Source organism: Chiroxiphia lanceolata, chromosome 3, assembly GCF_009829145.1.
Source record: "Chiroxiphia lanceolata isolate bChiLan1 chromosome 3, bChiLan1.pri, whole genome shotgun sequence".
NCBI classification, from domain to species: domain Eukaryota; kingdom Metazoa; phylum Chordata; class Aves; order Passeriformes; family Pipridae; genus Chiroxiphia; species Chiroxiphia lanceolata.
In genome coordinates this window covers 12315570-12331140 of record NC_045639.1, presented here as the reverse complement: position 1 = coordinate 12331140, position 15571 = coordinate 12315570, and the positions used below count along the sequence as shown (strand labels likewise).

Below are 15571 nucleotides of genomic sequence, written 5' to 3'. Positions count from 1 at the left end.
CTTTTTAGGTTTAAAAAGATAAAATCAATGAATTCATCTACGTTATTCCTCTGGGTATAAAGGTCTAGATGTAATAAGTGGTACACATAGTATAAGATTACATTGCTATTCCTGAACTGCAGCCCCAAGATTAATTGTGCCTTATAGGCCAAAATTTGAAGAGCTGCTGGGTGCTGGCCTCTCTGAAAATCTGATACAACTAACACAATAAACCCCCAGTATTACTAAATTTCTCAAATGCTTTAAAGGTGATCCCTCACCAGCATGAACAGGAAGAGTGTGAATGTGTGTTTATATTCCGCAACACAGAATTTTAGATACAGATAAGAAGAATAAAGATGAACAGATCCTGATCTTATCTGCCTTTCCTATAAGAAAAAATATCCACCACAGGTTTTACTTGGAAAAGGAATTACTCGGATTTTAGTGAGCAACATCACTTGGGAAATCCATCAATATCTGTGGAATAAAAATTATACTTTACTCAGGTATGAGGACATACAGGAATTCCATTTACATTTAAACTTAAGCTCACTGATTGCTCACGTAAAAAACTGCTATGCTCTGAATGAAAAGAAGATGAGTGCTTAAGCAAACAGTCATAAATTAATTTATAATGAAACATGACAGCCATAATTTAATTTAGAGTGTATTTAAGATTGTTGTTACTATTTGGACAGGTCTTTTTTGCCTGGAGGAAGATGTGGCTTCATATGAAATGTCAGCTATTGAAATACTAAACTTCTTAAGCGTACACGTGTATTAATTAATTAAAATTATGTAGATTCTTTCCTAATGAAGATCTGTTGTCTACTGCAAGCAGTCAGACAAAAGACTGCATGATTGAGGCATTATCAGTGGGTCATCAGGAACTCACCGGGAAGCACCAGGGCTGCTGAGTATAACCTGTAAAATCTGTAGGATGGTGAAGCTGCTGCTCAACTTCCTTTCTCAGCGGTGAGGGGAGGGAGCGAGTCAAGTCACAAAAAGAAGTGATTCTATTCAGTTTGTTAACTGAGAGATGGTATGCTAGGGCATTTGGGAATAGCCAGGCTGTGACCAAAAATATCTTGGTGGTTTGTCTCACCATGAGGTAAGACACCATGCTCCCAAGAACTTGTGATTTTATTTGGAAAGTAACATTTAATAAAAACCAAATTACAGGCCTTTGAAGTTTAATACCTATGTTAAAAATAGGTACTTATAAAAAGTAAAATAAAAAACAAAGTCCCTCTGCCACGATTAGATTAATAAGGAAGGGCAACGGATGCATTTGCCTCACTGACAAAAACGATGTGTTTCACACTGATCAGCTAAGAGATTCTTTAAATATGGTTAAGCAGCACAGAGGAAGTATGTGGGTTAGTAAGAAGTGACAGTAATTGCTTAAAATGGAGTTTGTGTCTTTCTCCAGTTGGAAAATTTGCAAAGGGTCCTTTCCATACCCCTTATGGAAAGATAATTCCCCTTGTTATATATTGAACTATCTTGCTAAAAAAAGACTCTCCAACACCTACAACAGTTCCTTCCTTTCTACTTAGCTCATCTTCTCCAGTCATAAGTATAATTAACAAAATTACCCTTGAAAACTAAAATTACCCTGATTTCTTTATAGAATTATTTCTAGAGAAATATCCTGGGGAGGGAAGGGTTGCTAAGATGAACACTGTCCTAGCAAAAGCCTCATTTTTATCTTTCTCAATAACATTTGACATTCTTGTGCATCAGTACCTTAAAAGACAGTTTTATAACTCTCATATTTAATACTGATAGTAGAAGCCTCTTCTTATTGCAATTTTCTTGGCTAATAGTGCATCTGGCAAGTTACCTGATAGTTCAAATTCTCCTAGAACACCACAAAGACAAGCATATCCCTCAGTTACACAGAGCAAACTACATCTTCAGGATAAAATTTTTGCAATGGCCTCTATCTGGAGTTTACATTTATTTGTCATATGGACTGCACACTAGACAGTTGTGTGTTGAACTAGTTCCTCCAGAAAGGAGTTTTAATTTAAATAAATTAAAGGAAGCACTTTGTCACCAGTGTAAGTAGAAAATTGGGGCATGGAATAATTAAGGAAATTACCAAATGAGGACATTCAGATAAAGTTCATATGGCATTCCCATTTCACTCCCTTTTACCAGTTTCTGTAGTATAGTATTTTCCAAAACAGATTAGAAAAATGTAAAAAAAAAAAGTTTAATGATGACTTACAAATATACAATACTTACGTTTTCAAGAGTTACAAAAATGGCACATACTACAGAAACCAAAAGCTTTCTCCAACCTTTGGTACATTTTATAGTTATTTATTTACAAAGAAAAATTACAGTCACTTTTCATAGTGTCACATGTTTACATATAAGCATTTCTCAGTTGAAAAATATCTTGCAGCTTACCCAGAGGCAGTTTTTGCAGTTTGATCTCTACACCCATCTATCACATCAAAAATTCTATCAGCCCCTGTTAAGCTGACATGACATTGCATTTTTATGTTTCAACAGCCTTTAGTCTGAAAATATGTACAACCCATAAGGCTCAACCGATGCATAGTTGTTGAGACCTCACCTGATTTATTATATATTGCTCATGGTTTGGTAAAATGACACAGGCTACCCTTTTTAATTAGCTCGGTGATGCGTGTTTAGAAAAGGGTGTTCCAATTTTGCCAGGGTATTTCCAACTCTTCATGAAAGGAACTTAAAAAAATACAACATGTCCTTTGCAGGATGCTTTTTCACCTTATGAAACTTTTATATTAAATTTTTCCTTCTCTGTGTACATTTCTTACCTCAGGTAACTGAGCTTTCCAAAGCCTGTTCATTTCCATTAGTTTTCCAATTGTTGGATGTTTCCTAGATTGTACTTTATTTCAACCAAAACTTAAAAATTGTCTTCTACCTGAGAGCAAACTTCATTTTGTATTTCCTAGTCTGTGTGTACTTGAGGGTCTTCTTAAAGATTAGAGTACTTGCAATAACACAGCCAAAATATACAGTCTGTTTTTGACACCTTCATTATGTGTGTATACCAATGCTCTCATGATTTTCAGACTATGCAATTTCAACATGTAACAGTACATGAACTCAACATTATCTTCATCTTGCTGAAGATAGTTTGGGACTACACATTCACAACTTAGAGCTTTTAATTAAGACTAAATACCACTAGAGTATTAGTTATGGTTCAGGTCCAGATTTTTTTACATTGAGAAACAGAAAAAAACTTGCCATCAATAGATGTGAATGGAGTTTTAAAAGTGTCTTCCAGCATTACAGTATTCCCCTCCTACAAACTTACTCCACAGAAAAAATAAACTACAAATTCAAGCATCTTTAAAGAATGCCTGTGTTCTGGATTTTCTTCTTGCAAGAGCTTCTTGTTTTTTTCTTTCAATCTCTTCTTGAGAGCATTTTCTATTTTTCTGTTCCACCACAGACACTGTAAATAAAAAACATGTATTAGGAGCCTTCAGGTTTGTTCAATATGTATTTTAACTTATCTATTTTCAGTGTTTGAAGATCTATGGCAGGAGCACACTATTCTGACATTCTGGGCACCCACGTTAAAAATGGCTCATCTATCCTGTCCCCAAGGCAGGAAGGGGGATAAAATGCATGACCTTTGTAGTGCTACTGATTACTACCTCCCAATGAAAACACTGGGATGCAGACATTTGCTTCAAGGAAATTTTACTTGGCTGCCCTTCAAGTGAACCTTATGACATCAGGAGTCAACATAGGAGATGGTGATGGGTTAAGAAAATTAAGGCTATCAGAGTGAAAAGGGCTCTACAATTTAGTGAGTTAGGCAGAGATATGGGCATGGAGATGGTAGAGACACAGGGGTCAGATACAGTACAGGTGTCACACAAATAAAACAAGGAAGGTTGAAAAAAGGTCAAAAGTAGCAATAAAAATTGGCAAAAGAGACAAGAACATGATAGCTGAGCATAGCATTCTACATGTTGTGTTACAGAACTATAAATTCCCATGCTATAAAATCCTGACCTCACTGGAACCAACAGGAACCCTCCCTGCATATATCAATAATTTTACCATTTTTATTCACCAATTTCCAATTAATGTATTTTTAATAAGTGTTCAAACCAGATAAATAAAACACAGAGTCTCTTTGTTTCTCACAAAAAAGGTGTCTGCGAAAAATTAAACATCAGTTTTTGAAAGGATCACGTAACATCCATCTTTTTGTTACAAAAAACTCACTCAAAATTTAAGATGAGGACAGTTGTTGTTTATCTGTAAAGAAAATCTATGCTACTATTTTTATTCCTTTATTCTCTAGAACACTCCACAGAATAACTAGTTATCTCCCTCCTTCCCTTCCCCTTAACATCCAAAATTGCTACTTTCTATTTATCTGCTTCTTTGCTGGGGAAAAAACACAAATAAAACACTGATTCTTTGATAAAACTGGCTGATAGTTTACAGGAATTAATTGTTCTGTTGTTTTTGTAAAAGTGGTTCCTGAAAATGGGGGTTGATATAGGACACTCTAAAAGGTGTGTTTTATCAAAATTAACACTGATTAAAACTTTGCCAAGCTGTGAGAGCAAGTGAAAACAAAGACTGACCAGAACTTGATCAGTTCTACATTTCCCTAGCAAGTAAGCCCAGTGCATGGAATATTCCTGACTGTCACTTGATGATGAAGTAGTGCCTGATCTCCCCTCTGGATGAAAAGGAAATGTTAGTGTTTAGACTCGTAAGACAAGAATATTTCATGGGCAATTTCAGCCAGAGAGCAAACAACGATACAGGCTGAGGTTCAAAAAGCGCCAAGTGATTTGAGGTTCCAAATTCCAGGTGTACAATAATATAAAAAACCCCTGGCTTTTCAAATCACCTGGTGCCTTCTCTCCTTGCCCCACCATTAACTGGGGTTTTACTATATATCAAAATAACAGTATTTTTAAATAACAATTTAAGAACACGGTATGCTTAGTACTGCATCAGGCTGCACTTGAGCTTACTGAATCTGAGGAGAGAGGGTGTGAAGTATTTAGGGAAGTGGAATGAAAATGGGCAGGGATTCAAGATATGCATCAGGACAATTTTGTTTTGGAGAAAATAACCTCCAAATTCTCACTAGAGCATTTGCTAACACCTACAAGAATGGATGAATATTGAAGCCTGTTGTAAGTTGCGACAAAGTACAAATCTCTCTGACATTCTGACTACAGTAAGGAAACAAACAGTAACAGTCTGAGAGTGATACAATAAAGACAAATACCTGATGAAGGCTGAGCAAAAGACTCTGAAAAGTGCCTCTTGAAAGGTGATTTCTTATTGTCAAGCTTGCTGTGCAAAGTCATGTTCACCTGATTCTTGGTTCCTTCCAAACCCTGCAGAGCAATTCCAATGCCAGAATGATTCCCTGAATTTTCACACCCTACATGAAGACCACCCTTAGAATTGTTAATCTTTCGGAACTTAAACTTTGAAGGTAAGAGTGATGTTTTGTTACTAGAAGTGCTACTTGGTATCTTTCCTCTACTATACAAGAGATCTGGGCTGTCTAATGTTTTGTTGCTAAAAATGTTTACTGCATCAACAGGACTTACTTCAGAAGCAGTGTCTCCTGCTGGCACAGAATTTGACCTGTACCATTTCCCCAAAACAGTCTTTGTAGTATCTTCAGAGGCATCCTGATGACAGTTTTTAGTCAGTGTGTATTTGCCTGCTGTAGAAGGATCTGAGATCACAGTTCGAGGACTTGAGATGCTCTTACAGTTCACTGCATGACCTGTTGTGGCCAGCCCATGTATAACCCTTGATGAATTCCTACAGGAATCATTCAGAGAGAGAGCCTCCTGTTTTGCATTTGTTTTTTGTGCCAAGAGGCAATGTCCTTGTCTAGAGGCTAGGAAACTCTTATCAGCATTTGATCTGGAATTACTACTTGCTCCTTGTATAGTTTTAGTTCTTTCATTTCCTTGTTTAACATCTTGGCTCTGAGTCTGCTTTTCTATATCATCACACACCTGATACAACAATTCATCATCCTCAAAGTTAGCATCCCAAAGACTATCGGATCCACAAAACATATCTAATATCTCATCAGAGAATTTTGGTTCATTCCATTCGTGAAATGGCACAGGACATTTCTTTGGTATTTCAAACACTTTAGTTAGATCATTAGGTTTCATATTGGTAGAAACACTGGATGATTGACAGGAAATAGCATGGGTGGTATTCCCAGGTTTTTCTGTCCGTTGTCTATGAGGATTAGATCTAGAAGGAAAAAGAGGGTCACTTTTAGGCTGAGTAGTTTCATTTCCATTCTTCACTTCAGATTGCACTGGAACAGAAATACAGTTCAAATCGCTGTTTCGAGCACTTTTCCAAATGGAATTTATTTTATCTGGCTTAACATCACATTTGCCATGCAAGGCTGTGGTCTCTGAGTTTTCTGTCTTACATGGCTTTTGTAAAGACAGAGATTTTACAACATTTTCTATGTTTTTACTAGAATGTTTCAAAGGTGAATACTGCAAGCTGTTAGATTTGTTTACACTCCCCAAACAAGTTACCAAATTGCCACTACTTCTTTGCTTTGTTCTGCTAGCATCACTGAAACCATAGCCAGGTGGATTTGCAGGAATTGGTGGTGGTTCTTCAGTACTTATCAATTCAGGATTTTGAGTTATTTGCATCATAAAAGAGTCATCTGCCAAAAAATCTGTATCCCAGTCATCAAAGTCATCATTAACTACTCCAGCCAGCTTAGTGGAGGCCACCAGTTGTGTCTTCAAAGAAGGAGGATTTTTTTTTGTCATATCAGGTTTTGGTACCGTCTGGTTCACGCTCCCCGCTGCATCTTTTTGTTGTGCCTCTGAATTACCACGTTGCACGTCTTCAGTTTCCTCAGGAAGCTGCTCCTCCTCCAAGGTACTTTTATTTTTATGAAAACTGTTATTTAAAGAAATATCTGACAGTCCTTGGCTCAGCTGCCCACTACACTTCTGGGTAGAACAGTCAAAAAGAGCATGAAGGGCTATTTCAGACTCAAGGTCTACAGACTTTTGACTGCTGGACCAACAGGGCCCTGCAGCAGGAATGCCTGTGCTCTGTCCAACTGGTTTCAGGGACTGAGCAGTATCTGTTTCAGAACCTTCACCAAGGAGTGGTATCTCGTTCTTCATGTTTACTTCATCTTTAGAATTATTCAAAGGCTCTGAGGTGCTCTGGACGAAGTTGTGACCAAGCCTCTCCTGTTCCTGAACAGCATCTAGCTCTACTAGGTTTCTATCAAATTCCTTAGCCAATTTCATGAGTTCCTCTTCAGGAATTGTTATCTTAAGATCCCTGGATTAAAAAAAAAAATACAGAATAGAAAGTCAAAGCTACTGAGAGAGTTTAGCCAAGCTCAATAACATGACCATGTGAGCTGTTCAATCTTTAGTTTAACAACTACAGAGAAGATGACCGAATCCCACAATGTGCAGTCAACATGCAATCATTTTGATAGAAATACCCCATTAAGAAGAGATAACAAGCCCAAAGCATTCTATATGCTAATGTACAATTACATGGTTCACTATATATAAAAGACCACAAATCTTTTTTCATGAAAGCCCAGCTATGATGGGCAAGAAGAAACTGTAACTCACCTTGTACAACATAACTTTGTCCTAGATCGCACTTTTACTACTGCAGGTGTATAGGGAATAGCATCCTCACCAATCCATGTTCCTAAAATGGAGCCTTCACTACAGGCTGATTTTTCATCCTGAATGATTAGATTTATAATGCTTAGAAATGTGATGTCAGATAAAGATTGGACTAGACACATACTTTGCGTGAGTTAAAGTTGCTAAACCAAGTAAACATATGAAACCTGTTGAAAGCCTCAGATAGGAGCTAAATTAAGTGAGATTAAACTTCAATTATATTGTTTAAAAACAGGAACTTCAATTAAAATAAATGAATTTTACTTTGGTGCTTAAATCTAATACTCTATTTACATCAGGCTTACACATATTCTGCAGTATTCACGTTACAAGCTGTGATATAGTTTACTTCAGTATATAAAACTAAGGAGCTGCCCGAGAGGCACTGACTTTATCCACTTAAAGCAGCATTAACAGATTAGAGAACTTAAAAGAAATCACATTCTGTATGCTACCAGAAAAAAAATTATGACTTCTTCCATTACAACTCATTTACACAAAAAGCCTTTAAACTGAAGTAAGTGACATTTAGAAACTAAACAAAGTTGTTTTAGAACTTCAAAGTTCAGGCTCGAATTTAAATTCTGAAGTCTAAGAGATATAACAGTGCACTGATAAATTGTCTATAGTAGCAGAGCAATAGGATGTGGGAAATTACTGCATGCAAGCCAGAAAAATAAATTTGAACTTTACTAACTACTAGGGTAGTTTGGGGTAGGTTTTCTTATTCTTTGTAAAATTAATTTTTAAAATTTATTTTTGTTTAAGAAAAAAAGAACATGAGCAGCAGATAGTTGTAAACCCTGATATTATTTACATTTATGGTAGGGCTGTGGCCCATTTACAGGGAAGGCAGTGGCATCCCTTACCAATGGTTTTCCAATTCTTAAGTATAATTTCTCGCAAATATGCCAAACAGTGAATACAATTTAAATAGGCCTGTCAAATAAGCAGTCATGTTTTGCAAGCTAAATACTACACATCTGTTTTAGGAATTACATGTTCTCTTCTTGCACTTAAAATGCAACAATAAGAAAACACTTTTATTTTCACTTTCTAGGCTGTGGACATCACGTTCAGGGCGAAAGGGAAAGGGCAGGGATCTTAGGGTAAAAAGGCAAATTATTTAGAGTATCAAAGCAAGGTTACTCTGTTTATATTATTGTAGAGTATCTCTCTCATCCCAATCCTGTTTTTGTACTTCAGCAGTCAATCAGGACCATTCAAAATGCTTAAAAACAACTGTCAAGTAAATCCAGAATGTGAAAAACTCTTACCTTTGAACAGATGAGTGATTAAGGATAAATAAACACAACAGTATTCCTAAAACCAGGGAACCAGGGGCAATAACTTGCATTCTGACAGTAAACCTTTCTAAAATGGAGTTGCTGCAAGTCCACTTTCTTAATGCCTCTTTTTTTACAGTATCTGTGACTCACAGAGCAACCAGTCAATGCTACGCTTACAATTCTAATTCAATCCAGTTTTACGAACACGCTACTAATTTTCTACACACCCAACTCTTCCAATGAAACTACTGTAACTAAAAGTGAGGCTTAGGCTGAAGCACTGTTCTGTTTGATTACTGCATATGCAGAGAATTGGTTAAGAAAGTAACTATTACCTGAGGAGCAATACGATTAACAATTTCCGAAATTTCTACTGCGCACCCACTGGTGGACTGTTTGGTTTTTCCACTGCCTATGAAAACAAACAAACAAGCAAACAAACTTCTCAAAAATTGCAAACCAATTCAATTTATGAAGTGCAGTACATCTCTATTCAAATCTATGCGTTAAAATCAGAGATTGATTCAGTACTATATTGAAGAATTTATGGGTTTTTAATAAAAATAAAACCAAACAACTTAGCCATTATAAGAGGAAGGGGCCTTTCTCCAAGAAATCTTTGGTAACTTTTAGTACACTCACACTGCATGCCTCAAACAGGTGTCCTGAAGCCTGGATTCTGATCTTACCTAGTCTGTGTGCAATTGGTGAATGAGAATCCCAAAAGATTTCTTGCTGTGTATCAGTGTCATTAACAGGAGAGCTGAAAGTAGGTATTCGGGATTTCCTACTCAAGGACCTCTTTGGAGTTTTATGTAAACATGACTCTGTGTAAACAGAAAGAAAATACTTATTAAAAAACAAAAAATGAAGGCCCAAATCACTTAGAACAGGTTAAGGTATAAGAAGATCCTTTAGGAAATTCAAGAATAAAAATAAAGTTTACACTCATCAGCACTATTTACTTACAACAGGAATATTGTTCACACCTAGACATTTAATGTAGAATAGGACTCTCAGCTTTGCCAGTTACATCATCACAGATATAACATGATCCTGACAGCTACACACTCAGCATCTGATGGTAAGGATGGGAACTGTCAATCCTTCTGCTTGAGAGAATACTGACTTCAGTTTACATTAAAAGAAAAAACTATGTATACCTACATGAAAAAAATATTTTATATTCTTGCTTGCTTTGGATCTTTCAGCCAGATTGATCTGAGCTACAACTTTAATGGGCCTCCAAACTGCTCTGGGTCATAAGCTACCTTCATCTACACTTCCTCCCCTGGGCCTTTCCAGCTAGGACTGTTAGAAGCAGCAATATAGCTATTCAAAACCTGCTTGCAGTTGCCTCTGATCAGTAAGTGAACTGAACACACTATGTGAAACTCAGCTGGTCACCCCTGCCCTTTAGAAATGGTGTTACAGATGTGAAAGCCTACAGAAATAATTTAAAAGATGCGATTACTATGCAAGAAGTGTCTTAGGAGATGTTTTGCACTGAAGTGCCCAGCGTGGCCAGGTTTTATCCTCTCCTAGAGTGGATCAACACTTCTTAGTGTCTCAGTGCCATGGGAATCACAGAATCATAGAACGGGACAGGCTGGAAGGGACCACAGTAGGTCACCTGGTCCAACCTCTCTGCTCAAGCAGGGCTATCCCAGAGCACATTGCACAGAATTGCATCCAGATAGTTCTGGAGTATCTCCAGTGTGGGAGACTCCGCAACCTCTCTGGGAAACCTGTCCAGTGCTCAGTCACCACACAGTGAAGTTTTTCTTCATATTCAGGTGGAACTTCCTGTGCATCAGTTTCTGCCTGTTGGCTCTTGTCCTACTGCTTGTGACCACCAAGCAGAGCCTGGACCATCCTCTTGACACCCCTGGTTTAGATATTTATACATATTAATGAGATCCTTTTTCAGCGGTTTCGTTTGAGGCTGAACAGGCCCAACTCCCTCATGAGAGAGATGCTCCAGACCTTTGACCAACTTGGTGCCCCTTCTGCTGGACCTGCTCCAGGAGCTACAGATCTCTCCTGTCCTGAGGAGCCCAGAACTGGACACCGCACTCCAGATGTGCCTCACCAGGGCTGAATAAAGGTGTAGGATCATCCCCCTCGACCTGCTGATAGCGCTCTTCCCAGTGCACCCCAGGGCACCAAGGGCCTTCTTGGCCCCAGGGCACACAGCTCTTGACAAGAACAGCCCCTTCCCAGGGCACAATGGCGGAGGAGGAACGGGGGTTTCACATCGCGCCGGCCCCTCCTCACGGCTCGGCCGCGCCCCCAGGGCCAGCGGGCAGCGCCGGGGCCCGCAGGGGCGGCTCCCGCCGTACCTGTAGCGCGGGGCGCGCACGCCGCCTCCGCCGCGGGCAGGCCTCGGCCCGCACCGCCCTCCGCCACCTCTTCTTCTTCCTCCTCCGCCCGCCGCCGACTGAGCTGCTCCTCGCCGCCGCCGCCGCCGCTGCGCCTCCTCAGGGCGGCGGCGGGCCTGAGGCAGAGCCCCCTGCGCCGGCTACCGGGCATGGCGCTCGCTGCGGCGGCGCCGCGTCCCTCCCGCCACTGCCGCCGCCAGCACCGCCGCCATTTTCCCGGGCAGCCCCGCCGCTGCCGCTGATTGGCCGCCGTCGCGCCGCCTCGAGTGCCCATTGGCTCCGCGTAGCGGGGGGGCGGGGAGCCGGACGCGGAGGAGAACTGCGGCCCCGCGGCCCCGCACCCCCGCCCGCCGTGAGGAGTGCGCGGGTCCCCCCGCCCGGGGACTGGGGCACATCATTCACTATCATAGCCCGGGGAAATAAAAGCTCAGTCCGCCGTGGCATTAGGGGTGAGGTGTGCTCTCCCGTGGGCCTTGGCCATCGGCTTGTCCTGAGGTGCCCTGAGTTTTGCCATTGGCAAATTTTGCCATTTTGCCATTAGCAGATTCACGGAGGACACCCAGTTGGATGGGACTGTGGATCTACTGGAGGACAGGAAGGCTCTGTCTGGCCAGGGTGGATCGATGAGCTGAGGCCAGTGGCGTGAAGTTCAACAAGGCCAACACTTTGGCCCACAACATCCACCTGCAGTGCTGCAGGCTCGGGCAAGGGTGGCTGGAAAGTGGCCCAGAGGGTTGACAGCAGCTGAACATGATGCAGCTTTTGCCCAGGAGACCAAAAAGGCCAATATATCAGAAAAGGCCTGTATGAGAAATAGAGTGCCCAGCGGGACCAGGGAAGTGATTCTTCGTCTGTATTCAGCACTGGGGGAGGCCACACCTACTGTGTTCAGTTCTGGGCTTCTCACTTGAGGAAGGAGGTGCTGGAATGAGTCCAGAGAAGGGCAATGAGGCTGGTGAAGAAGGATCTATGAAATGATTCTTATGAAGAACAGCTGAGGGAGCTGGGGGTGTTTAATCTGGAGAAGAGAAGGCTCAGGTGGTGACCTTATCACTTACTACAACTGCCTGAGGGGAGGTTGTAGCCAGGTGGGGATCGGCCTCTTTTCCCAGGCAACAAACATCAGGAAATGGCCTTTAGCCGCACCAGGGGAGGTTTAGGTTGGATATTAGGCAGAATTTCTTCACAGAGTTATTAAACATTAGAATGGGCCGCCCAGGAAGGCGGTGGAGTCACCATCCCTGGAGGTGCTTAAGGAAAGACTAGATGTGGCACTCAGTGCCATGGTCTCGTTGACATAGTGGTGTTTGGTCACAGGTTGGACTCGATGATCTCAGAGGTCTTTTCCAACCTAATTGAGTCAGTGATTCTGTGAAACCTAGCAGGCATAAACCACTTCAGCTTAGCAAGGAATTGAGGCTGGCAAAGAAAGGCTTACAGAAGCCAGATTTGGTAGGTAAGAAACTAACATGAGGTTCCTGAGGGCCTGTGGTATTACATCATTATTTCAAACAATATAAATGCAAACACATGTATATATTACTTCATGAGGTGGTTATTTCCTCCCCGAGCCACTAAACGTAAGTGTACAAACATATCTACCAAGAATATAGGGTCAAGGAGTGAACTACTTGATAATTGGTCACCTGCCTGGTTTTCATTTAATCAGTTTGGAGCACTTTGGGATCACACTTCATTTGTTAGATGTGAGCAGTGGATTTCAGTCGAGGACCAGGAGTAAGAAGTTTTGAAGTCCCTAAAGAGTGATTCCCTGAGCAACGAAACCTTTTCTTTTCACCTGAGGCCGCAGTGAAATAATATGTTTTTTGACTTCTCTATTCTCATGAGTGTAATTAAAGTCAGTAGATGTTTTAACAAGGAAAATAAGTTAAGTACTGTGTATTAAGCCAAGAAATTGTATTATATACATGGTTAAATTATCACAGTTAATCACAGGAAGTTGTGACATTTGAATAATCGATTTATGCCATATCTATCAAATATAAATTAGAGACAAGACTGGAAAAAAAGGGTCAAGAATTAGAATCCTAAGTCCATCATAGACATCTGAATATGGCTACTAGCTTGTAATCATACCAACGTGGGTAGATCTGTGCATCAGCACAAAGTGTGGTGAAAGTGTGTGTGACATTTTTGACTGCTAGTTTGCAATATAGTAATTAACAATTATAATGCATCACACAGGTACAGAAATGACTCACCTGGACTCTAGGCCACAGGCATTATGTCAGTTACTTGCTTCTTGTTTCCAGTTGAAATGGATATGGAGAACAAACTTTTTACAGCAGTGATAGATACAGCTTGAGGGAAAGAGAAACACTGCAATTGGCATAGTTACTGGAAAGTGCCACTAAAATCTTGATATCTCCTACTACCTCCCAGTGACCTCTCGGCAGCTGGGTACTGTAAAGTGTTCTACTTTTACACTCCCCTATCTTAACAAGCATAGTCTGAAATACTGTCATCAATAATTAAAATTAAGTGACATCTGTCATAGTCATTGAGTGCTGTGAATTTTTCTTTCTTTCTCCAAGCTAATTGTTCACTAACCTCATTCATAAAATGTGAGTATTTGCCACAGGTCTTTCACACATTTGTGAGGTTTTACTCATGCAGTGAAAGCTTTTTTTTTTTAATTTTTTTTCTTTTTTGAGGGGGAAGCATATTTAACATATATCTCATTCTACATGAGAAATCTTGTTGCATCAATTTAAGCCTATGTAAGGTTGTGTTACCAAAGGTTGGCAAAAAAAAAAAAAAAATCTGCATATACAGAAAGAATGAACTGGTTTATGATGGGGAAAAAAAAAATCCCACTTTCCTAATGAATAAAAGTGTGTGTATCTCCTTGCAGCTTGAGAACTCAACACTGAGCCAATGTTGTTTATTAAGTTAAGAAATGTAGTGGTAGAAGCCTGTGATGTTGGAGGGTTTCTCTGTGGAGCTGTAGCCTGAAGGAGGAGGGAGTTTGCATTCCCTTGTCATGGCACGAGCAGCTGGATCAATGGCTAATTGTGGCAAGGCTGCATTCCAGGGACTTGCAGCAAACTCCTTGTGCTGCAGTTGTGAGTCCTACTTTCAAATCAAGAAGGATAAATAATGGAGGAGATTGAATGAATAATAAAGTTTTTAATAGTAATATAAACTGCCCGAGAAATTTTCACAGTGTTTTATGAGACAGGGATCTAAAATGAAACAAAATAAATGTGCAAGATCTGAGAAGTTTCCTAAGAATTTCCCATTGGTGTAACGAGAGCATTGAAAAGAAGAGTGGAAAAAAGACTCCTTTTAAAAGTCCTTTGAACACAGTGAGCATTTTTATCTCGGAAAGACTATGTCTCATTAGTGAGTTTTTTCAAAATATCTAATGTATCACATCAATGTAACTAACAAAGGGAAGTGACTTTATGTTATAGTTCATCTTTCATTCTTGTTAGGGCTGTGAGAAAGGGAAAATCAATAATAGTGATTTCAATGAAAATATCAAGATTTGTGAGAGGATGGAAGTTATTATAAATAATGAAATTAATTTGACAAATACTGAATTTTTTCCAGTATGTTTCAAAATGCTCTGTGATATTTTCAAAGTGGACTGTCTTGGGCTTTTTTTCCCAAACTACATTTTAATTTCAAAATTGATTTCTTTTTAACCACTGAAAATGAAGGAAGCCAAACACACACACACACACACACACACACTCACACTCATAATTTGTCTCCAATGAAAACCTGTGTATGCATTTTGATCACCTGAGACCAGGTGAAAAGGCCAATTCTCCGAGCCATATTTTCCTTGGGTATTTTATTTTAAAAAATGGTGTGGGTACAAACTCTAAAACTCAGTACAAATATATAGTACTCTAAAATGTGTTTTCTCCTGGGGAAGGAGCACTTCAATAAAGAGTGGGTGTAACTACACATGTGTTGTTGAGTATTTCTGGAGAGGGTGGCTCAGCAATGCTCAGGGATGTGCAGAGAGACACTGAGGGGTGTAACTGGGGTACCTGAGATCTTCTAGCCAGCCTTGCCCCTTACTGCACCATGGATTATCCTGGGGATAACTATGGAACCACTGAATTCAGCAGCTAGGTGAACTATATAAATGAGTGTTTATATAGTTCACCTAGCAATTATAAACACGACCCTGTGGACCCAAACAAAAATAAACTGAGACACTGTTATA

At 39.9% G+C, this 15571-nt stretch overlaps 1 protein-coding gene across 4 annotated transcripts; it reads right to left on the bottom strand.

Annotated features, from left to right (window-relative positions):
- Nucleotides 1-2182: 2182 nt before the first annotated feature.
- ETAA1 (ETAA1 activator of ATR kinase) lies at nucleotides 2183-11542 on the bottom strand. 4 transcript variants are annotated; one of them, XM_032684242.1, is made up of 7 exons: nucleotides 11329-11542; nucleotides 9676-9813; nucleotides 9322-9398; nucleotides 7638-7756; nucleotides 5589-7332; nucleotides 5258-5369; nucleotides 2183-3445 (listed from the first exon to the last, which is right to left on the bottom strand). In XM_032684242.1, exons 1-7 carry the CDS (start codon nucleotides 11516-11518, stop codon nucleotides 3330-3332), a joined length of 2496 nt encoding a protein of 831 aa, XP_032540133.1. In that variant the 5' UTR covers nucleotides 11519-11542; the 3' UTR covers nucleotides 2183-3329. The 4 variants fall into 4 exon arrangements, with proteins under 4 accessions (XP_032540133.1, XP_032540132.1, XP_032540134.1 ...); XM_032684241.1 differs by having other exon boundaries at nucleotides 5258-7332; XM_032684243.1 differs by lacking the exon at nucleotides 5258-5369.
- Nucleotides 11543-15571: the final 4029 nt, after the last annotated feature.

Excerpts from the sequence above, each read along its gene's own strand:
- ETAA1 (XM_032684241.1), bottom strand. The coding sequence starts at position 11,518 with ATGCCCGGTAGCCGGCGCAGGGGGCTCTGCCTCAGGCCCGCCGCCGCC. Across the intron at positions 9,814-11,328 it reads GTGCGCGCCCCGCGCTACAG|AGTCATGTTTACATAAAACT; the intron begins GTACGGCGGGAG and ends CTGTTTACACAG. Across the intron at positions 3,446-5,257 it reads TTTTGCTCAGCCTTCATCAG|TGTCTGTGGTGGAACAGAAA; the intron begins GTATTTGTCTTT and ends TTTTATTTACAG.